We start from the raw sequence: 25277 nt of genomic DNA, 5'->3' as shown, positions 1-25277 counted from the left end.
TATTTATTCAGTGGATCCTAATGTATGCAAACTACTTACAGATGCTCAAGGGCTTCAAGACCGATGAATGCCTTCTTTGTAACCGACTTAATATGGTTTCCTTGTAAGATTCTGAAATACAAACAAATCTTCCTAATAAAATTCTCCATTCAAAAAAAAATCCACTAAATTAACCTATAAACAAGGCCAAAATGAACTTAAAAAAACACCTCTCAATTTTCCAGAGTTAGAAGTCTTAAATACAAAACCAAAAATAACATGAAGGCTCTAAACATCACTGAACACGGTCACGAAGAATGGAGCTATCCGCCTTGTTCCCTGTGTTTCCACCTTCAGCATCAGATCCGAGTCTCTGAGGGGATCCTAGATTCAGAGCTGGAGGGATCTTAGGGGTTGTCTAGTCCAGCTCCTTCACCATGAAGGTGAAGAAATTGAAGCCTAGTAAATTGAGTGAGTTTCTAAAGCCACACGGGAAGGAGTGAGGGGCAAAGCTGAGATGGGGACTTGGGGGCCCTGGCTTCTGTGTACTTCCCACCCTGGCAGGCAGCCTCCTCAGGGACAAGCTGCACGAAGGCCCAGCCAGGTTCAGTCATGTTCGTCTTACCTATGGGATTTGCTTAACATAGGCTCGTTGAATCAAATTCACATGCATTCTCTCACAGAACCTTACATTCAACAGCCCCAATTATTACTAGAAAGAACTGATGGAAACTCCATAGTGTTAAATGGTTTTGTTCTATTGCTACAACCCCTGTTACTCGGCACCTTTTTTAACCTGAGCACAAACAGCTTCTCTATACAGGTGCCACAGCTTTAGAAGATAATGGTTTTTCCAGAGTAGGGACCCAAAAAAAGAAAGCAAATTTACAAGTAGGTTAACTTCCTATGCGATGTATAAGGGAAAAAGGCATCAGCTTCAAGTCTTAGCTGGATACACAGTTGTACCCCGAATACATACAATTTAGTGAGTTTGCTGAGTCCTACAAATGCTTCACTTGAGTCTTCTATGGCCCAGGAGATCTCATTGTTCCGTAAATCTCTGCAAGAATGAAACCACCTTTTTCATTTGGGGAAAGGCCAAAGACCACTAAAGTTAGTCAACATGGCAGCTCTTGACATGGCCATGCCTAAGAGCCACTCTAGTTTGATCCTTTAGCTAAAAACCATAGAGCATTTCTAATGAAGACTACACTTTGAATTAGTTACTTAGGAAGGAAGTGCTGTGATCATCTGAAAGATGGACATGTGAGAGAGATTGCTATTTGTCACAAGCTAAGAGTCCAGCAGCAAGCCTGGATAAGTCAATTAAGCAACATGCTAAGAATGTTAATCTTCATGGCTAACAATTCCTAATTGTGTTAGCATATTAAAAGATTATAGGAAGGGGACTGTAGAGGGCTGCCAGGCAGGCAGCAGTAGCTTTTTCCAAGTGCAGGGAATATAGCTCACAAATCTGGTTACTGGCTAATGGGATTTCTTTGTGACCTATGTCTATCCCCACGGTCTTCAGCTTAGAAAGGCTGACTAAGAGTAATACCAATACAGCATTTCACAGCTCCAGAGCAATTAGACTCTTCCCCTGGGAAGCAAGGACGATATACTCATGTGAATAACCATGCCTACAGTGTTTTCTTTAAAATGAAAATTATGGGTCTTTTAGAATCCACTAGTCCATCCTCAAAGGAAATGTAGTTACATGAGTGTTCTAGAAGAAAAATGCCTACAAGAGCATTTGGAACCTCTTAAATCTACTTCTGCCAAAACACCAAAAGTTTTAAAAACTTAAGCATTAGGTTATTAAAACCATCAAAGACCCGCCTACCTCGAAATCTTGCAGTTAAACAGGAAAGGCTTTTTCCTCCCACTTTCTATGACTCAGTTTATTTAAAACTGTTCATCTCCTGCCCTTTTTCCCAAAGAAAAAGAAACGCCACAAGAGAAATCCAATCTCAGAGCTCAGGATCTCCAAACTCTGTTTCTAATTCTATCTTCAGGTTCTCTAATAGCCTTGAACAGCTTTTTTAGCTATGCTGCCCCCTCTGAAAATATAATACTAGAAGCAGCTGATAATGGTGTGCATGAGGTATCTATCACCCCAGATTCCACAGTGCCTTCCGGGTAGTTTCACCCTTGTCCCTTGGTCAAGTAAGGCATTCTGGGAGTCAAGATTAGCTGGGGATTCCCTTTGTCTTATCAGCTTTCCCAAAATGGTTGTATTAGGAAAGTCCAATATACACTAGTCTATTGACTCTGACAAAAAGCTAGAGAGCTCTTAAAAAATCAGCCAAATCCATATTTGGAGAAAAAGTGCCTTATCTATTTTAAAATTCAGTCAAAAGCCTCTGTATAAGAAGATCTAAATTGCCAATCTCACACATGGTTAAACACCAGTGTTTGCAACCTGGTCAATAAGCATGCCCCTTGTCTTAAAGCATTTGCTGATTCAGAATTTGATGACCAGACAATCCCCTATTTAGGGCCCTTTTAAGACCATACAAATTCTGCTAATTAATCACTTTGTTCACTCTCATTTTGCCATACATTTTTGAAATTACTTTTATTTCATTAAAATGCATTACGGTTAAAAGAACACGACAATTTACAAAAATCTACTATAATTTTGCTAGTTAAGGCACCTTCTTGACAAACCAACAATCAGAATGATTTATTTCAAATGACTTTCTAAACAACAGATAAAAGCTCAGATGTATTCCTATCATTAAAAAATGTAAATTCCTTTTCGATAAGAATGGTACACTTTACTATACCACCCTAATAGTGCTTAGTATAATGGTAAGAACACAGTGGATAGTCAGCAAATACTTGCTGATTGATTTAGCCTAGGGCAAAGGAGCAACAAAGCTATAAAATTATTCATTATAGTGTGAACACGTTAGTTACTTTTATTTTCTCTTCCTTTTTTAATTGAAGCAAACGCCAATTTTGTTGAACCAGTATACTTACAGTGTCTGAAGATTTGAAAGGTCTTTAAAAACCCCATCAGCAAGGTGAGTGACCCTGTTGTCCCCTAAATTCAACTTCTCCAGTAAGCTGAGACCCACAAAAGCAGATTCATCCAGGCGAGTTAATTGATTATAGGACAAGTCACTGTAAATAAGATTTTGGCAACAGTAAGGAATTCATTATACCTGAGTTCAACTTGACAATTCACATTCTTCTAACAAGATACAAGTATTCTAGAATTCTGAGCTCCTAGCACGTAGGTTAGGAACTCCTGGCCTTCATTATGGACTATGGCAATAATTCATTTCAGCCTGACCTAAACAGCAAAGTCATCACTGAAAAGGAGTTTAACACTTACAGTTCAGACAGCTGCTGGCAGAACTCCCAGGCATCAGGGCTGATTCTGTCAATAGCATTCTGGCTGACATAGAGCTGTTGTAATGTCCTCAAGCCATAGAGCCAGCCCTTGTTCACTTCTATTAGGTTATTGTGCTCCAGTTCTCTGCAGAATTAGAGAAACAGAGCAGAAAATGGGTTATAAAACAAGATATTCAATGAGAATATTCTTAAATCTTCATGAAGTCTTAGTCCTTCCAGGACTCAAGATCTCTTTTTCACTCAATCCTACAATACCTGAATTTAGGAGGACCTGTCAATAAATTCAACAGTCTATTTAAGGCTGAATAATGTTGCAAGACTGCTCAGGAACACCAGATCCTCAAAACTTAAGAGCCTGAATAAATGTGACCAAACTGTGTCAAATATGTCTCATCTTGATGAGTTCTGATAGTCTCCCTCACCTAATAGAATAAAGTAATTCAGTTAGCTTTAGATATGATACTCATGGGTAGAGCCGCCAAATTCACTGACTTAATATTTTACAAAGCATGCCAACTTCGTGCATCAATTGCCTTAGGGATTAAAGCAGAGAAATCCTTAGTGGAAACTTTGTGTAATTAAAGACCCTACTCCAGCTTTCTGAGCCTTAGAAGTCCTAATCAGAAACCCTAGTGAACATTCCCCTGCTGTGGTTCCTAATACTTACAATTCTTCCATGTTAACCAAGCCAAAGAAAGCTCCATCCATAAGTCTGCTAATTCCATTCCGTTGCATTTTCAAAGATTTTAAGGAATCAAGTCCTTGGAATGTAAGACTTTCCACAGTTTTAATCCTGTTTCTTTTAAGTTCTCTTTAAAAGAAATATGAACAAAAGTTAACACACAGTTGAGAAAAAAAGATAGGTGCATAACAGAAAAAGACCTCTCCAATTAGTCACTTACAAAAACTGAAGATGAGGCAGCTTAAAGATCTTAGGTGGGATCATGCTAATTCTGTTTCTATTTAACTTGACCACTACTAAAGAACTGGACAAATTATCAAAGCAGCCAGCTTCCAAGGTGGCTATCCTGTTATTACTCAGATTCCTGAAATAAACCAGACAAAAATATACAGTGAACAAGAATTCTACCATAAGAAACTCTCTACAGACAATACAGTTATTTCAGTTCTTAAGAGATTTATGCTGAAAAGCCAGCAATTTGGCAAGTTTCACTTGCTTGTTTTCTATACAATGACATTAGTAAAATAAACCAAAGTTAAGCCTTAGAAATTGCCTTATTTCTCTCTCTTTTTCTTTCTGATCAGGGAATACTATAACCTTATATCTTAGCAAAAATGAACACCATGTGTCAGGTTATCATGTAAACACACTTTAAAAAGCATCTAAATGGAACTTTTATTTTTACTTACAGATATTTCAGTTGCATTCTAGGAAATGAGGATGCCTTGATTTCTGAGATAATGTTTGAGCTGAGATCCAGCGTCTCCAGGGAAAGGTAAAACTGGAGCTGTTCTGAACTCACTTCTGGAATTACATTGTGTACTCTGAAGACCAAAAAAGAAAACTCTACAAGTTATCTGTGAGCTATCCTTTAAATAGTAGAGGTAAAAGAATTATGAACAATATGGTGTGTCTTTTAAAAGATTTAAGAGGAAAACTGAAATATCTTTAAATGTTTACTTACAATGAAAGGAGAGTGATGTTAGAAGTTGGTTCTCCAAAATATGGAATTTCTGTTAACTCATTATAATTCATTTTCCTGGGGAGAACAAAAGGAAAGATTTGATTCTTTGCAATATGCTTTTACACTTTTTTTAGTCCATTTATTCTTATTTTATTTAAAATTCAAATAAAGTTTGGTTATGGGGATAGATGCAGAAAATAAGATCGAGAAGCTGAGAGAAGTAGTTAACTGAGAATATAAAAAAGTGTTAAGTGACAATATAATAATAGTGAGAAAAGACAGAGAACCCAAATATCAATTATATACAAGATTCCCCAAAGCACAGAAGTTTGGGGCTATTTTGGACAAACAGGTCCCAACCAAAAGTACATGCACAAAAACACCTGAGGAATCACAGTCAAAACAAGATTATTTTCAGTATAAGGAAGAATAAAACTTATAAAAAGTTATCTAAGTATATTGTGAGCTCCTTGAAGATAGACATGATGTCCCCTGCACATAGTAGGGAACAAAGAAATGCTTTTTGAAATGAATTAAGCTTAAAGCTGGTGGAGGGAGGGGAGGATTTCAACTTATCTTGAAAATACCAAAACAGGAAGGCCTCATTCCCCAACACCCCCAGATAAATAAACCTATTTTTTATATTATTATTTTCTCAGATGCCAAATATTTGGCAGAATATACAAAATGTTTACATAATATGGGGGAGTCTTCTATTTCTCTGGCAAGTCTGGATAAAGAAAACATTGTATATAACTCTACAAAGCAGAACTTTGCACTTGTGACGCTAAGAAAGTACAGTGTAAACTGCAACTTTAAAGCAACAATATAATGGCATGATGCCCAGAGATTTTATGATATAACAAATCCAAACAAACTGTTCCAATGTTTAATCACAGCTTTAAAATTTTAATTCCTTTCTACCCTCATCCCCTTTCCCCTACCATGTCCTGATTGGCAATTCCCAAACTGACAATGTTTATTAGGTCACAAAAATACAATTAAGAATAACTTACACTTCCTGTAACACCTTTGAGTCCAAGCTGATGTTCCAGTTAGATAGCCGATTATGACTCAAATCCCTATAAAACAAAAAGTTATTCAGTTTTCATCTGAGTCCTTGAAGAAGAATAGGAGCAAATGGCAGCTGAATATACAACAAAAACTAAAGGGAAAACTCGATATTCATATTATATCAGGTGTTTATAAGAGAGAAAAAAATACTCATATGAAAAGCCCTCTCCTCTAGAGTGCCACATTGAAGATGGCAGTCCATATAAAAAAGCTACTGGGGGCAGCTAGGTGGTGCAGTGGATAAAGAACCGGCTTTGGATTCAGGAGGTCCTGAGTTCAAATCCGGCCTCAGAAACTTAACACTTACTTGCTGTGTGACCCTGGGCAGGTCACTTTGCCCCACACACAAAAAAAAAAAAAGCGACCAAAGTTCAACCTAAATCCATCTTCCATAGGGATGGCTTTTCTAAATAACACTCTAGCTCTAGGAATGGGAAGTCCATTTCAGAAGATCATAGAGTTTAGAGCTGGCAAAAGACTTTTGAAATGGAGTCTAATCTTCTCATTTTACAAAGGTAGTGACAGAACCTAGACTGAAAATCAAGTCTTTTGCCTCTAAGTCCAATGCTTGCCTTTTTCCACTATTATAGCACACCATCTTCTCAGCCTAGATTACATTAGCAGTGGAAAACAAATGGATGAAATAAAAAGTAAATTCCATGGTTCACTTTTAGCTTAAGTACAATCTAGTTTGGATTGAATTTGAAATGAGAGCTAAACATTTATATAAGCTTTAAGGAACTCCCCTCTTGGCTTGCTATTTTCTGGCACCATTATAAGGCTGAGGTGGAATCCAGCCCACACAAGCCGTCTGCACAAGTGCTTTACTATATGCCACAATATGGTTGGCAACAGCAACATGCTGGTGAAGCATTACAGATCACTGCAAGAGAAGAAGGAAGAGCTTATCTCACTGTGCTACCAAACAGTGTTGACAGATACATACAGGTTTGAACAATGTCTTTATTACAGCCAAATGATCAATTTCAGCCAAAGTCCTGTCTGTCAGTGAAACCAAGCACTTTCCCTCACAAACTGTGAATTACAGCATAATATCACAAAGGACATGCCAAAGATCCTCACCCTTTTTAAAAAAAAATAAATGTTCTAACACCTTTGCTCTAAGCTGAAATCTGGCAACAGTTACCAACTCAGGGGCATTAATGGGTGGAGAAGAGGGTGGGGAAGATAGAGGTGTGCCCAACAAAAAAATCTCACTCAGATACTTTTGCCCCTAAGCTGAGAGAATAACAAGAAATGTCACACAATTGTGAAAAGACTTTCATTTTTCCTTTAATTTTATTAGGAGGTTTCAACAAGGAGAAAAATTGAAAACCACTGCTCTACTTCAGGTTAGTTCTTTCATGCTCTGCTCCTGGTGGAGAAGACACACAAGCAGATAGCTCATATGGGCAGTGTTCCAGCTCTCGAGGTCCTTGATTACTAAGACCTCTTATGCTTCCCCCACTAAAGCTAAGAGACTAGAGGATTTTCTTTTTTATTGAATTATATTCATGTGATCCTCCTTCCTAGTTTTAAGTCTCTGTTTCTCTACACATCTTTGCATTTTCTGCATAAGATGACAGTAAGTCTGGCTCTGTGCTTCTTTCATGGATCTCAGAGGATCAGGTTTAGAGCCAAATAGACCTTTCAGGTCATCTCCACCAGCCCCATCATTCTGAAGAGGTAGGCCAGCTAGGTGAAATTATCTGCACAAAGTCACATGACTGAGAAATGGTAGCGTCAAGATTTAAGCTCAAGTCCCCTGACTCCCAATCCAGTACTCTGCCATGTTACCAGTGATTGTCCTTTATTTATCTCACTCCATTCAAAAGGGTTTCTTAAAATTCTTGTCAATTACTCATTCGGTTTTATCAAGTACAAGAAATATCAACACCTTCCATCCTAACCAAAGCAATACACAAGCAAATTTTTTTAAAAATAGAAACCTAGTGTTTAAACTTAGTCCAGTGAAAAGTGGTGTGTGTCACTGCTGGGGAGGGGAGGAGAAGGCAGGAAGGGCATAACCACTTTTCTATACCTTTCTACATCTAAAAAGCTGGGGTTCTTAACCTTTTTGGGTGTCATGAACCCCTTAGGTAAGTCTGCTGAAGACTATGGATCTCTTCCCAGAACATTTTTAAATGCACAAAATACAAAGGAAACCAAATATAGCAAAATACAATTATGAAAACATACATGTATCTATTTTAAAGTTAAACAACACCAACTTAAGAACCCCTCATATAAAGGAGAAGAGGGTTGGGGAGGAATAGAGGTGAAAGCTTACACTCTGAACATAAAATGAAGTTTCATCAATCTTGAAGGCAAGATGACTGCCTTATAATGAAGGTTTCAGGTCATCTTCCCATACCACCTTACACTAAAATCAATTCCATAGTTAACACTGAAGCTAGGTAACAGGAAACTTAGGGCCCGTTTCTTTCTTTCTTTTTTTTTTTGTGAGACAATTGGGGTTAAATGACTTGCCCAGGGTCACACAACTAGTAACTGTTAAGTGTCTGAGGCTGGACCTGAACTCAGGACCTCCTGAATCCACGGCCAGAGCTCTATCCACTTCGCCACCTAGCTACCCCCCCCACCCCATTTCTTTATAAAACAACACATGCCACAAAGCAGGGAACATAATGTGTCTGTAATTAACATGCTCTGGAACAACCATCCTTCTTGTAGCAGGATACAGGCAATCAGTAATCTGTTAACATCTAAATCCTTCTAGCTAAACTAGCATTATGTGGATTACTATACACTAACTAGTAAAATTTATCATATATGTAGCTATAGACATAAAGAAAACTATAGATTAGTTCCAGTGATACTTTGAAAACTTAAAAGCTTCAGATTTTTTTACCTTGTCTATACCTTTTGATTGAAAATTTTAAAATCCAAAGAATTTGTTCACTGTTCTTGGGATTTCTCTTTTCCATAACAATTATACACACTGGCACAAGTGATGCTAAAGTTAAAAAAACAAAACAAAAACAAAAAAGGAAAAACAAAAAAATCCCCAACAAAACACACATTTTTAAAAGATGCTTTTAAAGCCTGAATAGGCTTAAATTTATATGTTGGAAGAAAATTTTCTGGAAAAACAACTCAGGGTAGTTTGCTGTGGTTTAGCACTCAAAAGTAGATACAGTCTTCACTGATATTTCAACCCATGTTTACCACTCTTTAAAAAATTGAAATTCTAAATTCACCTGAAAACAGAATTCTTTTGTTTACAGGGTTCTTTCTCTTAATAGGATGCTATAATACATTCAAATACATAATGAAATGACCTAGTGTTGTTGAACTAAATCTAAAAAAGCTCAATGTTGCAAGAGTCACTATTATAACTTAATATCTCATCTTTTCAGCTTCTAACACAACTGGTATCTGAATATTTATGGGTAAGATAATTGAAAAGTAGAGGTCTTAAGAGCCTGCCTTATCAATGTTGTGAACAAAGCTTCCCCTCATGCTAATCTACAGGGATAGAGCTGTAATAAATGATAAATTATTAAAGTTCTTGATATCCTGTGGAGCCAGAGGTGCCATTAATGTAGTCATTTAGTGCCATCAGAGTGTAAATAATTTATAGGATCTGCAGAGCAATCACAACAGGTTAGAAAAGGAGGGCTCTGTTCCACAAGGTAATTACAAAGTCTGTGGGTAGGAGAGGAGCAGGGGGGTTTCTTCCATGTGGTCACAGAGAAGTACATTTCTAAGTCATCTTAGGCATTTTCTGCTTCTAGTACTACGCAGCATTAGTGGGCTGACCTATAAACTTTAGGGATGATAATCTTTAAGAAAAGAGGTAACCCCCTTTGTAAAAAAAATAACAGGGCTAATAGTACTCAGAAAGAAATCTTATCACAACTCCTCCTTTTATCAAAGATTTGTGTACATTCACTAATGCTTAATTTATCCAGCATCATCAGAGATTGAGGTTTTCTGCCTAAATGAGCTGAAAAAATAACTGTTATCTACTTGACACAAGACAAGGACTCACTTTTCACAGTAAAGCCTCAATTAACTGGAACAGATCTCTCCCCCAAACCATCCAATCCACTTCTAAGAATCAAAGCTTTAAAAAAAGGTTTTAACCTTACTAGGCCTCATGTTTAAATGATTTAAGGTCTTTGTCAGGTCCAAATCATAAGATCACAGGATCATGAAAAAATGATCATCTTAAATGTACTCAGAATTTCCCTGATTTCTTAGAGTAAACTGGCCATAATTCAACTTTTTCTTGACCCTGAGGTATTCATTATGCAAATCATCAAACTGTACTATATTATAATAATGTTGGCAGGGAACATTAGGGTATGTGTAGCCCCAGACTGCTGTAACTTTTAAAATTTCATCCATTTGGGTTTTTTGTTTTTCAGTCGGCTCTCAATGTCAGACTATCAAAGCTGTTTGTTTCCTGCTACTCTCTGTGTGACTAACTCTAGCAACCCTACAATTTGTTAATTCAAATCCACAGCTTGGGAAACTAAATAATTAAGATGTTACCGTTGTGTGCAGGATATGCTTAAATAAGAGAGTGGGGAAAATATTTGCATCAAATATTACCAATAAAAGTCTGACAACGAAGATACATAGGGAACTGACACAACTACATAACAGATTTATTTAGATGAGTGGTCAAAGGATATGACACTTTCAAAAGAACTGTAATCTATACATGATCATATTTTTAAAATGACACAAATCACCATCACAAAGAGACATGCAAATTAAAATAAGTCTTTGAGGTTTCACCATACACCATGATAATTGATGGAGATGACAAAAAAAGGGGAAAAATCAATGGAAACACTATGGGAATTTAGGGATATCATTGCTGGTGGAGCTGTGAAATGATCCAACCACTCTGGATGTCAATTTGAAATTATGCAAAAACTAAAGGAACTAAATTCTCCATATCCTCTGACCTAGCAAACCCATTATTGTGCTAAAGAAGAAATAAGGACCCAATATTTACCAAAATATCCACAGCAATAAGTATTCTTTATGGTTGAAAAAAAAATAGAACTAAAGTGACTGTCTAATGACTGAGGAAGAGGTAAAAGAAAACCGTGGCATATGAACTTAATGGAATTTCTGTGCACTGAGAAATGGCAAATATGAAGAATTCAGGGAAACAAAAATTAACTTATTTGAACTGATGCAGAGCAAAATAAGAAGAACCAAAAGAACAAGATTCACAATGATTATGAGAAATGAAAAGATCACTACAAGTAGGGAAGCTGAAAGTTGAGTAATGGGAAAACAAATGAAGGTCGTTCCAAGAAAGAATATGAAATATGCCCTCTCCTTTTCATAGCAAGAAAAGCTATGTGACTACAAGGAGAGCACAGCATACAGTGATAACTATGGCCACTGCATGGATATTTTTGCTTAGTTTGGGAGGGTTCAATCTGGGAGTGGAGGGAAGGTTTTTCCCCCTTTCCAGGAATGACCAGGATGTAATAAGATAAAAGGCATCAATAAAGCATGTTTATGTTTTATTTCTTTTTAGTATTTCCATTATTACCTTTTGTTTTATCTTAATTTCTGCACAAATTCTTCCTCCACTTCCCTAAACAGCAAGCCACCCTTCGCAAATAATTAAGATAGAAAGCAGTTCAGCAAACCAACCAAAACATCAATAGAGTCTAACAGGAAATGCAATATTCCACACCCTTAGCCACTCTCTCGGCAATGGAGGAAGGTGCATTTCCTCATCTCCACTCCAATACAATGTGCATTCAAGATGATAACAAAGTACTGGGTTTCCTTTCAGTAGTGGCTGCTCTTCTATTCACTGTTGTCATCACTGTCTATCTTGTTGGTTTGGGTCTGCTGATGGTCACAAGCCTTTCCTGCTTCTCCAAATTCTTTGTATTCATTATTTCTTACAGTGCAGTAATGTTCCCTTATAGTCACATACCTACAATCAAACAACATCTATTCTGTTTTAAGTTGTTTGCTATCCAGAAAAAAAGTGCTGCTATGTAGATGGAACCAAAATAGGTGTGTTCCTATCTTTGACTTCCTCAGTGCATGCGCTACCTAGCTAGCAATGGGATCTCTGGATCAAAAAGTATGTGCACACAGTTCCCTCTTCCTGGACATAATTCCACATTGCCTCTCAGGCTGACTGAATGAACTTACAGCTCCAGCAAGAGTGGATATTGGTGCACTCATTTTATCACAACCTTTACAACACTGATCCTTCTCATCTTGTCACCTTTGCTGGGTAAGGAGTAAAATATAGGAATTGTTTTGATTTGCATTTCTTCTCTTATTAGCGATTTTAAGCGATCCTTATAGTAGCAATCCTAAAATAGTTTTATTTTGTTGGTTGGATTTTTTTGCTTGTTACCATGTTACAGGTAGTTTACGCTGCAAGCTAAATGATGCTACTGTAAGAAGGGATTATTCTCTTCTAAACATTTATTACCTATTTCTACGATTTTCCGCAATACATTCTGTGACAATGTGGCCAATCTACCACTAAAAAAACGTGTTTTCATTTGATGGAAAGAACTGAGGAGTCGATGACATCTTTTAGTGTTTCATTTTTAAATCTTTATTAGTTAAGAGTAAAATTATTTAAAGAAATAAGGTGAGCAAATATTCACTGATTTGCTAGTGATTTAATTGAACTTCTACAACTCTCTCAAACAGACTCTTTTAGGGAAAATATGTTCATTAAAAACCAAAACAACCTCAACTACCAAAGCCCCCTCTATCGGCCACCCAACTCTCAGCAGTCACACTTTTCTTTACTCGGAAAACAGCCTTTCCAGTTGCTGCACTGGCCCCTCTCTCTTTTGCTTCTCTTACCCGTCTGTTCCTTCTCAAATAACCTTTACTAAACCATCATCTTTGTCTCTTCCATTACCAAATAGTGGGTGTTTCTCTGAGGCATGGTCCTGGGCCCTGTCTTTTTCTCTTTCTACACACACCCACTATCAAAAATGTCATCAGTTGGGGCAGCTAGGTGGCACAGTGGATAGAGCACTGGCCCTGGATTCAGAAAGACCTGAGTTCAAATCCGACCACAGACACTTAATAATTACTAGCTGTGTGACCCTGGGTAAGTCACTTAACCCCAATTGCCTCACCAAAAAGAAAAAAAGTCATCAGCTTCCATGGGACATATATCACTCCCAAACATATATTCAGTCCAACTATATCTCCTGAACTCCAGCTCTTTGCTGCCAAGTGAAAAATGTATTTTCCACAAAATTCTACGAAGTCTGAAGTAGAAGAATGAAAATAACTATCTTATTTAGCAACGACATGGAGAAAGTATGCTTTGTCTTTCTTCTTAGGAGTTAGGTCTCTGTGCCTGCAAAAATTTCTTTTTGAATCATTATGCTGCAAATAACACTACTACAAACTAAGAGCAAGTGTGACACTGGATGAAGAAAGAAATAACTTAGAGAGTTCAGAAGTGAGTGGCTCTAATAAAAGGGCAGATGCCTCAATTTCATCAATCTTGCTATTCCTTAAACTAAGTTAGATACTACTTCAATTTCAGGATATTTTATCTGTCCTTCAGCAGCATGATATAGAAAAAAACACCATCTTGGATATCATAAGATCTGGGTTTGAAACCTGGGCCTCTCACTCACCAACTCTGTAACCTGAACTAAGTTATTCAACACCTCTGGGGCTCAGTTTCCTCAACCATAGAATAAGAGAACTGTACAAGATGACTTCTAAGGTCTCTTCCAGTTTGAAATCTATTATCCTTTTCATGCTGTCACCTTTACAATACCAATTTGCTCCTAAGTGATCAACATTCCTCTTCATCTTTCAAATAAAAATGAAGTGATAGTTTTGCAACTGTGGAACAAATGGTTGATACTCATAAATCTAAAAGAGAAGGTCTTTAATATTTTTAAATTATCATTGCAAAATATTTATTAGGCACCTAGCTTTGTACCTGGTGATAATTACTTAGGTACTTACCATAAAGGTCTTTGGAAGTGGCTAAGTTTTAAAACTAGACATCTTGCTATTCCCATTATGACTGGGAGAGATTTAAGCATAGACAAGCATCCGATAAATCTATTATTAGTATAATCTGTCATTCCTTATGACTACATAGTATTACCTGGCAAAATCTAATATCATATTCCTCCAACAAGAACAATTATGCTCGGAATTGACTACTTTTCTCCAAGAAACTCAGCAACATTTTAATTTAACCAGAGAAGCAAGTTATCTTACCAAATGTAAAATGGGCATATTAAAAGGAGGTTCCTTATAGAATCCCTGCTTCAAAATAATCTGACAAAGACAAGGAAAAGGGCTCATACATTAGCTCACTTCAGCTTTCTGTTATCTTCTCTGAGAGGAGGACCACTGAGCAAAAACAACAAAGTAAAGAGGTTAGAGGCAGCTAGGTGGCGCAGTGGATAGAGCACCAGCCCTGGAGTCAGGAGTACCTGAGTTCAAATCTGACCTCAGACACTTAACACTTACTAGCTGTGTGGCCCTGGGCAAGTCACTTAACTCCAATTGCCTCACTTAAAAAAAAAAAAAAGTAAAGAGGTTAAAGAACTGGAGTGGGGGTGAGGAGCCAAGAGAACAGGGTGCACAATCACACAATAGTGCCAATAAGCTCATTATGGACTAAGTATTCATTAGAATGCCAACAGTGCTTTAACTGGTATGGCCAAAGGGTGGGACTAAAGCTGTATAATAATAGTTTATACTTCTAGAGTTTACAAAGAAGTTTTCTCACATCCCTGTTGAGATGGGGGGCAGGGTTCCACATATTTTCCCGGTTGAAAAGATGAGGAAACTGAGGCTCTGAGCTAATGTGCCAACAATTCCAAATTGCAAGTATGCCTTTCCCAGGCAAAAGTCCACAAAGGCTTCTTCATTGTGAGGGGACCTATTCTAACTTCAGAGGGCATGGAAATTCTTAGTCTGAAGGCAGTAAACTTCTTAGGTTGGTATTCAAGGCCCATCTTCTGGAAGGTAAGACTTGATCTACTTCTCCACATAGTCTATATATACCCCTTCCCATCAGAAAAATTTGTCCTTCAAACTTTCCTTTTCCTCTCATATGCCTGGGACACTATCTACTGCTTGCCTTTTAGGAAGCCTTTACCCATCCATCCCCATAGTTATTAATGATCTTTTTTATGCCAGTGACCTCGAATAATACTCAGCATGCCCTTCTCGATGCACTATGGAATTACTGCTGAGTAGCACAGTGAATAGAGTGCTGGACTTGGAGTTAAGGTCTGAGTTCAAATCCTGCCTCAGATAGTTACTGGCTGTGACACTCTGCCTTTCACCACTTCAGTTCCTCATCTATAAAATGGAGATAATTAACAGCACCTAGCTCCTAGAGTTGTTGTGAGGATCAAATGAGATACTAATTGTAAAGTGTTTGGCAAATTTTAAAGCACTCTACAAATGTTCCTGAGAAAGACAAAGAGAGAAAAGGAGAGGGACACAGAGAAAGACAGAGACACAGAAGGCAGCAGAGACAAAGAGAGAGCAAGAAGAGTGACAGAGAGGAGAGAGACAGAGATAGAAATAGAGACAGAGAAGACAGACAAATAGAAAGGAAGAAAACGAGAGAAACCGAAGAGACAGAGAAGGGAGACAGAGAGAGGCAGAGACAGAAAGAGAGGGAGGGAAGTAGGGGAGGGAAGGGAGAAAGGGGGGAGAGAGGGAGGAAGAGAAGAAGGAATTCCTTTACAAGTCTGTCAGAGCCTTGAGTGCAGATACTTCATCTTATCTAGACTTTTTATTTCCTGGAGCAACTAGACCAAAGTAGGAGCTTAATAAATGTAGTAAAGTTCAAACTGGTAGGAAAAGATTCTTGGGTATGTCTAGGGCACGTCAGAATTCAGGATTAGTGCTACAAGGCATTAGTGGATAATGGATAGCAAGGTGACAGTTGCATTCCCTGGGTTTCTCTTGTTTCTTTATTAGCTTTATTTTTCCTTCCTGATTCCTCACCTCATTCCTACATGCAGCCAAGTTCAGCTCACAAAGAACAAGGGCTAAGGGTCAATATCCTCATTAGTAGCATACCAAACACAATGATATTTCAGATTAGCTAGCATATTAGGCTGGGGTAAGAGGAGGGAGTTTCCTTTATTTAAGCATTTATTAAGTGACTACTATGTGTCTCACACTGTGCTAAGTGCTTCACAAATAATTTTTCAGTTGATCCTCAAAACAACCCTGGGAAACAGGTGCTATTATTATACCCATTTCACAGTTAAGAAAATGGAGACAAATAAGAGTGTCCAGGGTCACAAAGCTAAGAAGTAGTGTCTGAAGTTAGATTTGATCTCACATCTTCCAAACTCCAAGCCCCGTGTTCAATTTACTGTGCTATCACCTAAGCTGCCTTATTTAAAAAAGCACCAAAGCTAATCTCTGGGGATTTGAGTGGCCACCCACAAGATTTTGGCCCAGTTCATTTGTTTCCTCTGTTTAAAATAAGCCAGTAGTAAGGAGTATAGCATAAAGTCAAGAATCAACTGGGAAAGCATACAAAAAAACACCAAATGTAAACAATCTCTACAACCTAACCAAGGGATTTGTAGCACTACTTCTGTTGCCTGTTGGAGGTGGGATCCCTAATAGATTTTAAGGAATAAGCTTTAATCAATTTGGTACATTTTACCATTCAGAATGTCAATTTCATCACAAGGGCATTGTGATCTATAAATAGATCAAAAGGAATGAGGCCTTGTGCCATATGGAAGACACAAGGTCTCTGGGGTCTGAGGTAGAAGAAAAATTAATAAAGTCATCATATGATGTTTGTAATTTGGGATTTGTCATTTTAGCATTTTAAAGACATACTGTACATCTTTTTAAAAATGTTTGCTCTAGTGCCAAAGGCAATGGGGGCCCTGGTCACTTGGGCAAACACTAGCGGCTTTAAATTTTATTAAGCATAGGTAGCTAAAATGGAGATTAGTACTTGTTTTCTATCTAAATTCTTAAAAGCATAACTATTTATTAAAACAATTAAGCAGGGGCAGCTAGGTGGTGCAGTGGATAGAGCACTGGCCCTGGATTCAGGATGACCTGAGTTCAAATCCAGCCTCAGACACTTAACACTAGCTGTGTGACCCTGAGCAAGTCACTTAACCCCAATTGCCCCGGAAAAAAAACAACCCAACAACAGCAACAACAAAAAAACAATTAAGCATAAATTTACTATGAGACCTTGGGCATGTCACTCATTCTCCCTAGTACTGAAATTTCCTCATCTGTAACATAAAGGAATGGGGGGGGGGGGCATCTAGGTGGTGCAGTGGATAGAGCACCAGCCCTGGAGTCAGAAGGACCTGAGTTCAAATCCAGCCTCAGATACTTGACAATTACTAGCTATGTGACCCTGGGCAAGTTACTTAACCCTCACTGCTCCCCCTCCCAAAAATAGAAAAAGAATAAAGGAATTGGGATGGGATGGGATGGGGTTGGGGTGAGGGCTAGGGAGTCAATGAAATGATCTCTAAGATTCTGTCCCAATTTGACACAATACATGCCCATCCCTTTCCTTCCTGGTTCAAATCTTCATTACCTCACCTGTACTATTCTAATTGTTCTCTTTGCTCCTAGTCTCTCTCTTCTTCAATCCAGCCAGCCGGCTACCAAAATAATTTTCCTAAGGCACAATCTTACTATGTTACTTCCCTGGCTCAAAGGTCTTCAATGGCTCCCAACTACCTGTAAGACATAATGAGGGCAGCTAGGTGGTGCAGTGGATAGAGCACTGGCCCTGGAGTCAAGAGTACCTGAGTTCAAATCCAGCCTCAGACACTTAACACTTACTAGCTGTATGACCCTGGGCAAGTCACTTAACCCCAATTGCCTCACCAAAAAAAAAAAAAAAAAAAAAAGACATAATGAGATCTTCTCACCTGGGCATCTCATCCTAGACTCCAAAATTCTGGCTTCCCTAGCTTTATTTCATACTACTACCTTTCACAAACTGCACATTCTAGCCAATCTAGATTACCATCCCTTGAAAGTGACACTCCATCTTCCCCATCTTGGCATTCACACGTCACGCACAGTCTTCCCCAAGCCTGTACACCACTCCCTTATCTCTGCCTCTCAGACTCCTGGTCTTCTTTCAAGGCTCAGTTCAGATACTGTTTCCCCTGGGAAACTTTCCCTGATCATCTCCAGTGCCTAGCAGAATGTCTTTCCCATTCTGGAAGAAGGGACGGGAACCTGATCAACAGGAAGAGAACTGGGCTGAGTCAGAGGACCTGAGATTGAATACAGATTCTGTTACTACCTGGTCTGACCTTAGTTAGGGAGGTCACTATCTCTGGGCCTTAGTTTTCCCATCTCTAGATGAATGAGATAATGTTTAAGGTCCCTTCTGGTTCTAATTCTATCATCTTATTATGTGCTGGTGTGAAAACTCCCTAGACCAAGATGTTCTTAACTTCGGACCATAGACTACCTACCCATCACACACAAGCCCACAGATCCCTGAGACAGATTTCAGAGTCTATGTACTTAAATGGAGGGGAAAAGCTTTCTTTTCACTAACTTGAGGTTTATTTTGCAGTCCTATTTTATTTTACTTATTTTAAAATGTTATTTGGAAAGGGGTCCATAGGCTTCACCAGACTGCCAAAAAGGCCCATGACCAAAAAGATTAAGAACCCTTGCTCTAGACAGACCTTTCCTCATATATTTCTGCTTACTAAGTAATCCCCTTATTCTGTCCTAATCCCCCCCACACCTCCTCAGGAAGATAGAGCAGAAAGTAAGGAATGGGGAGAAGAATTGGGTTGTGGTACACAGAGTAGGGAATGAGAGATGGACTCTTAAGTTTAACATATACCTCCTAAAACTAAAGGACACTGGAACTTACCAACCCTCAGAATCTGTCCCCAGGGAGGAAAATACCTCCCCCCCCCCCCCAAGCTGAAACAGAAGACATGGAAGGGGTAAGGAAGCTGTGAATAATTAGATGTATTTGAAAAGGGAGCAATCTGGTTTGGAGGCCCTGGCCAATCAGAACCCATGAAAGACCAGAGGCAACGTACCACCAGGAAGCAACCAAGACCCGGGGCTTTAAATCTCCACTCTGCCCCTATGACTCAAGGCAAGTTCTCCTACCTCCCAGTGCTTCACTTTCATCATCTGGAAAATGAAGGTGTTAAACTAGATGCCTTCTGAGGTTTTGCCCCTTCCAACTCTAGCTCTATGATGCTATGAAAGACACATGCCACAGGGACAATTAATGGGCCAGACTTGAGGAAGCCTGGGCTGGAGGGGGAGAGGATTGAAGAATTACTATGACTTAATCATGCAGCCAGCTTTCCTTATATCATGGACCACTTCTTTCAAATGACCTGTGGACAGTAATTAAAAATTAATTAAAAGTCCTCTCACAGATTCCCCAGTCAATAGATTTACTTCACTGACTTCTTACATTTTTTGTAACATTTTGCTTGAACCCCTCCCTCCTTCACACTGTTTTATTTTTCTTTTTATCAATTATCTGTGTATTTCTGTCTTTATATTCCTGGTGCCTAGTAGGAAGGCTAATCAATATGTTAAATTTGAAGTAATTTTTTTCCAAGTGGAACTTCAGGTCAACTGAATTTTTGTACTATAGAAGACTGAATATGTCCAATGTTACAGCAAGTTACATTCTTAAGAAACGTTATTCTTCATTAATTTTGCTTCCTATAGCTCTGCACCAGAGGAGTGAAATTCATTTTCGGAAAAAATAAAGAATATAGTTAACCTGAGGAGGGCAGGTAGCTCATTCCCCTTTGTTATTAGCCTTTTAAAACTCCAGAACACTTTGCAAATAAGAATACCGCTATCCTCACAGTATCCTCGCAAAAGGTAGAATAGAATGAATTGCTGAATTATCTGCCTTTTAAAGATGGGAATCTGAGGCACATATGACAGAAGTTAGTGGAAGATGGCTCAGGGTTCTTGGAGAGCTCAAGATTAAATCATACATATTAACAGTGATTTGAATTCAGATCTGCACCTCTAGCAACAAACCCCAGAATCAAGAAAATATTATCAATGACTGAGATGAAGATATAGCCGCCACAGAGGACGGTGATAAGGACTGGCCCTATGATTTAAATGATATAGACAATTTCCCAGTGAGGAAACACCCTCTGCCCATGGCAACTTTTCTACAAATTACTTTTAGAGAGCTGCCCAGGGTCATAACTAGTGTGTGACAGGTTGTACTTGAACCCAAATCTTCCAGGCTATGGGGCAGGCTCTCTTGTCTACTACACCAAACTACTTCATAGATGTCATACTTATCAGGTAAGCAGATTGCATTATAACAGAATCAGAACCCCCAAAGACTTCAACAATCTAGAATGATGAACAGCATAATTTAATAAAGTAATGTATAGAGAGCCAGATTTGGAGCCTGGAAGACCTAGGTTCAAATCCCACCTTTGCTGGTACTGCCTATGTGCTCCCTAAGGAGGTACCTTAACCTCTAGGTGCACTGAAATAACACTAAGACAAATTTGCAAAGGTAGAGATCAACAGTGATGAGATCTCAAGTCTACTGTGTAAAAACAAAGCAGCAGGCAAATTCAAATCACTGTTACTGTGCTTAATACATCATACACAGAATGCCTGAGTTCAACTACACATCTATTAGCTGTGTGATCATGGGCAAGTCACAATCTTTCCTAGCCATAGTCACCTATAAAATGAGAACAGTGCTACCTATCTACCACACAAGAGATGGGGTGAGTAAAGTGCTTCACCAATCCTCAGCTACTACATAAATAGGAAGAGTGTGTGCATACTATATGCAAAGCATTTAACCCCTCAGTAAGCAGGCACCTCTCTAAGAAGACAAGATAGAGGAGCTGCCAATCTGTATCAATGGAGTTTTTACAATGAGTGAACCAACCTACTGTAGGAGAAAACTCACAGGATTAGTGTTGGAAAGGACCTCAGGAGCTATCTAGTTGAACCCTTTCATTTTATAGATGAAGAAATTGAGGTCCCGGGAGATTACACAGGTGATTTTAAAGATCAAGGTCACACAGGGAATATGCATCAAAAGTGGAATTTGAACACAGGACCTTTGACTCCAAAACCGGTGCTCTTTCCACTGTATTATCCTTTAAGCCTATTATTATTATTATTATTATGTCAACAGAAATGCAAACAACTTCCAGTTATCCTAACAGGGATGTGGGGAAACAAAAAACAACTAAAATTTATATAATTTAAAAAAAATTCTACAAATAGTATTCAGTCACAAAGCAAAACGAAACCTTCCATTCTAGGCCAAAAAAATTTTAAACAAGAGCATTATCCAAATACTATGCTTTAAAAAGAGTGACTATTCTTTTCTTAGGGATTTTGATCAAGATCACAGAATTTAGATCTGTAAGACCCTCTCATTGGCTAGAGGAACGACTATTGGAATTCTAATTATTGCTGTAATTCACATATGGCACATCTAACATACAAATTCTAATTTTTAAAACATCAATTTGCATCTGGTAATAGTTATATATCTGACAAGTATTAAAAAGCTTGTTAAAAGTCTCAGTTAAGGCCAATACCAATCTACCCTTTTATATCCTAAGACTGTGATTCTACAATTAGACTTTATTCCAATCACCTTTTTAAAGGCAAGGTTACTTCCAAAGAGGCTTGCATAACTAAAATATCAATTTCATTACATTTTTAAAAGGCTAAGTCACCTGACAGGCCAATAAGTAAACAAAAACCAAACAGCTCAAATGAAAAAGAATTTTAATAACTTCTTTCCCAACACTTTTTTTTTTTTGCAGGGCAATGAGGGTTAAGTGACCTGCCCTGGGTCACAAAGCTAGTAAGTGTCAAGTGTCAGAGGCTATATTTGAACTCAGGTCCTCTTGAATTCAGGGCCGGTGCTTTATCCTCTGCGCCACCTAGCTGCCCATTTCCAAGCACTTTTTAAAGGGAAATGCAATTACTGCAATTAGGGATAGATGCAACCTTGTTGCTTCGGAAGCTGGACCACAGATCACCATCAAAATCAGAGAGCAGTCAGAAATCCTTAGAAAGCTCTAGTCAGTGCATAAAAATACATGCTGTTTGCATTTTGCTGCATGCTAATAGCAATTTTCCTTAAACTACATATGCATAAGACTATAGAAACTAAAATCCACCGTGTCACTACCATTCCCAAAGAACACAAAATATCCTAATATTCTGCACTACTAGAAATGCTTTATTTGGTTATTTAAAAATTTTCCTTCATTTGCAGGAGGAAAGAGAAAGGGAGACACTAACCATAAGCACTCATCATTTAGCAGCACAGAGCCAGGCACATATTAAGCATTTAATAAGTGCATGTTTCCTTCTTTCTATTAGCAAGGAACACCTGAACTATGTGAAGCCCTTTATCTAGATATTTTAGAAGAGATGTTCCTCATTTTTTATTTCTTAGAACCCCAGAATTTAAACTTTTATCACTGCTTATCCTTCCACTTTGACTAAGAGTGAACTATTAGAATTCAATCAATCAAAACTAGTGGCAAAGAAATAACTGAATACTACTAGTCACTTTAAGTGGCCCATAATTGCAGCACTTAATATCTAATTGCTGTTCCTAACATCACCTCTCTGACTCAGGTTAATGAGCTCTCCAGATGCCACTATTACATATAAGAACTATGTGCATAAGAACAGCCAAAAGTCAAGAGTAGTCTCATCTAAGTTATTTCTTTCTTTTATACAATATATTTTAAAAGGAGAGGGGTAGAGAGGAGGGAAATGTATTGAAAATAATAACATACCACAACACTCATAGGAATAACTAATACAACAAACACTTCTCCCTATATTTGTTCTGTGTGATGCTAGGAAATCCAAAAAGAACAAGGAACCAGTTGTTTCACCCCCACTCCTTACTCCTAGGTCACACCCTAACCCCCAATTCTGTGTATGCTTTTGGGGGGAGGGTTGAAGCATGTTTTCTGGGCTACTTTAACCGCAAATTTACCTCCACTCCTCCTTTCTCTTGGACTTTCAGATCGGAAGAAGTGGACTGCACAGAGAAAGACCCAAGTGACCCCAAGCCTGCCAGGAGCCTGCCTCCAACAGAAATTGTGCAAAATCAGCCTCTTCCAAATGTTTTTGTTCAACCATGTGTTCGTTTCCTCCCGACCCCTAGGCCTCCCACCACAACCCCTCTCTGTTCCCCAGGTGTGTCCTTTCCCTCCAGTCCACTGGGGGGGGGGGTCTCCTCCCCCTTCCCTACCTCTCTAGGGGGATGCTTCTCTCTCTCCCTCCTCTCTAGGTGGGGTGCCCTCGCTCTCCCCTCCTCTCCATAGGAGTACCCCTTCCCTTTCCTTTCCCTGAGAATGCTCCCCTCCCCCTCCTCTTCGTGGGGTGCCCCCTCCATGCAGGAGGTCCCCTCTTCCTTGGTCCTTGTCCCCCTCGCCCCGGGCCCGCACACTTACAGGCTGGTGGTGCCGGGGGGCAGTGGGCCCAAGAGCGCCCTCCAGCCCGGCGCGGGCAGCAGCTTCCTCCAGCTGCAGTCGAGCAACGGGAGAGGACAGGAGCAGGGCGCGGGGCAGAGGCCCGGCCGGGCCACGGCGGTGGCGGCGGGCAGCAGGAGCAGGGCGGTCTGGGAGAGGAGGAGGAGCCGGAGCAGCGGCCCCAGCACTAGCACGGCCACGAGCGGCTCCCACGGGCTGGGCTGGGGCGAAGCCGCCATCTTCCCCCCGACGTGGGCAGGGCCTCTGGCTAACACGGCTCCCGGGGGACCTAGAACGGCCGCGCGATTCACTAGAGGCCCCGGCTGCGGCCTGCACGGGGCGAGGGGGAGGGGCGCTGCGTGCGGCGGCGACGGCGACGGCGGCGGCGGCGGCGACTCGGCTGAGAGGCCCGGGGAGGGGGGCGGGGGCGACGCAGCTCTCCGGAACCACCCCGCGGCGCAACGTCCGTACGCAAATATGCCAGCCAATCCACTCCTCGAGCAGGGGGAAAAGTCGATTTCGGGGGCGGAGCTTCATGAGGGCGGGGCCCGCGGCGGGGGCGGGGCCATCAGGGCGTCCCACTCTAGAGGCGGAGCCAAGTTCTCCCCGCCTTCTCTCCCTTCTCCGTGCCTGCCCCTTTCACGCCTCACCCTCTTCTCCCTCTCCCAAACTCCTGGTACATCCCTTACTCTCCAGTCTCTCCCCGAAAGTCTGTACCTACCGGGAAACGGGTGCTCAGCAGACCGAGAGGACCCGAAAGCTCGGAGCCTCATGTGCTGTGTCACCTCGGGGAAATCGATTACCCTCTCTGCGCATCTGGGGAAGAAGAGCTCACTATTCTGGGTGTGTGTCTCTGCGGCCCCAAGTAGGAATCCAAGAAAAGCAGACGTCCTCCCCCGATTTAGGGGCTTCTGGCTCCGATACATACCCACCGCATGCAAGGGCATGTGGCTTAGTGGGTGGGAGGAGAAATTCGTATTTCTCCTGGACTAGAAGTTTGGCACAGATCCGTGAGCATCCTGAAGTTTGCCACCCTGACACCTCCCCCCATCCCCCTCCCAAATCCGGTGTCATTTTAAAGTTATGAAACGGGACTTTGGGGACAATATATGTCAATGGCCTTCTAACAGATGTCTCCCATCCATTATCTCACGAGCTGGCAGAGCAAAAGTGATTACTCTCTTTCCCGACTTGGGGGAAAAAAATGAACCTTGGTGACGTTGTGACTCGTCCAAGGTCAAGGACAATAGCAAAGGACTGGGCTGGCAGAGGAGCCCAGATAGGCTTCTCCTTTTTCATCTGCTCTGTTATGATTTTTTCAAAAAACTCCTTTACACTTCTTGGAATAAAAGCCATCCCCAGGACTCCCCAAGAGCTTGGCTAGGAACCTGTAGGGGCAGAAATGAGCCCAAGCCACACTTTGTGGTCCAAGAGCAGCAGAAGGGAACTGACCCTCCCACTTCGGGCTTACTGAACAAAGGAATCCAGAAAGAAACTGGGTATGTGAAGGAGCCCCAAGAAAAAATGCCCCTCCACACACATTTTAAACCCGGCATCAAATCCCCAGCATCTGATTAGCATGATTTCCTGGCTGGTTAGCCTCAACTGTGCACTTACAGCTATGTTGCAAACTCTTTAGGGACTCTTTATCCAATTCCTCAGAGAATCTGTTTCGAATCTTTCCCACTGTCCTTGGGACCCCAGTTCAATGTGTGCTGCCCTTTAC

At 40.1% G+C, this 25277-nt stretch overlaps 1 protein-coding gene across 2 annotated transcripts in view; it reads right to left on the bottom strand.

Moving 5' to 3' along the window:
- LRIG2 (leucine rich repeats and immunoglobulin like domains 2) overlaps positions 1-23923 on the bottom strand; it is a 39792-nt gene extending 15869 nt beyond the window's left edge. For both annotated transcript variants that reach the window (XM_043962452.1, XM_043962453.1), the window contains exons 1-10: positions 23534-23923; positions 6005-6070; positions 4989-5063; positions 4714-4848; positions 4245-4388; positions 4010-4153; positions 3323-3466; positions 2965-3108; positions 959-1039; positions 40-111 (exon numbers count right to left, since the gene is read on the bottom strand). In XM_043962452.1, coding sequence (XP_043818387.1) covers positions 40-111; positions 959-1039; positions 2965-3108; positions 3323-3466; positions 4010-4153; positions 4245-4388; positions 4714-4848; positions 4989-5063; positions 6005-6070; positions 23534-23790 — 1262 coding nt within the window. In that variant the 5' untranslated portion in view covers positions 23791-23923. The remainder of the gene's footprint in view (positions 1-39; positions 112-958; positions 1040-2964; positions 3109-3322; positions 3467-4009; positions 4154-4244; positions 4389-4713; positions 4849-4988; positions 5064-6004; positions 6071-23533) is intronic.
- Between the last annotated feature and the right edge of the window lie 1354 nt (positions 23924-25277).

This window comes from Dromiciops gliroides, chromosome 4, assembly GCF_019393635.1.
Source record: "Dromiciops gliroides isolate mDroGli1 chromosome 4, mDroGli1.pri, whole genome shotgun sequence".
NCBI classification, from domain to species: Eukaryota; Metazoa; Chordata; class Mammalia; order Microbiotheria; family Microbiotheriidae; genus Dromiciops; species Dromiciops gliroides.
Note: the sequence above shows the minus strand (reverse complement) of the source record. Positions and strands in the feature narration are given on the sequence as shown.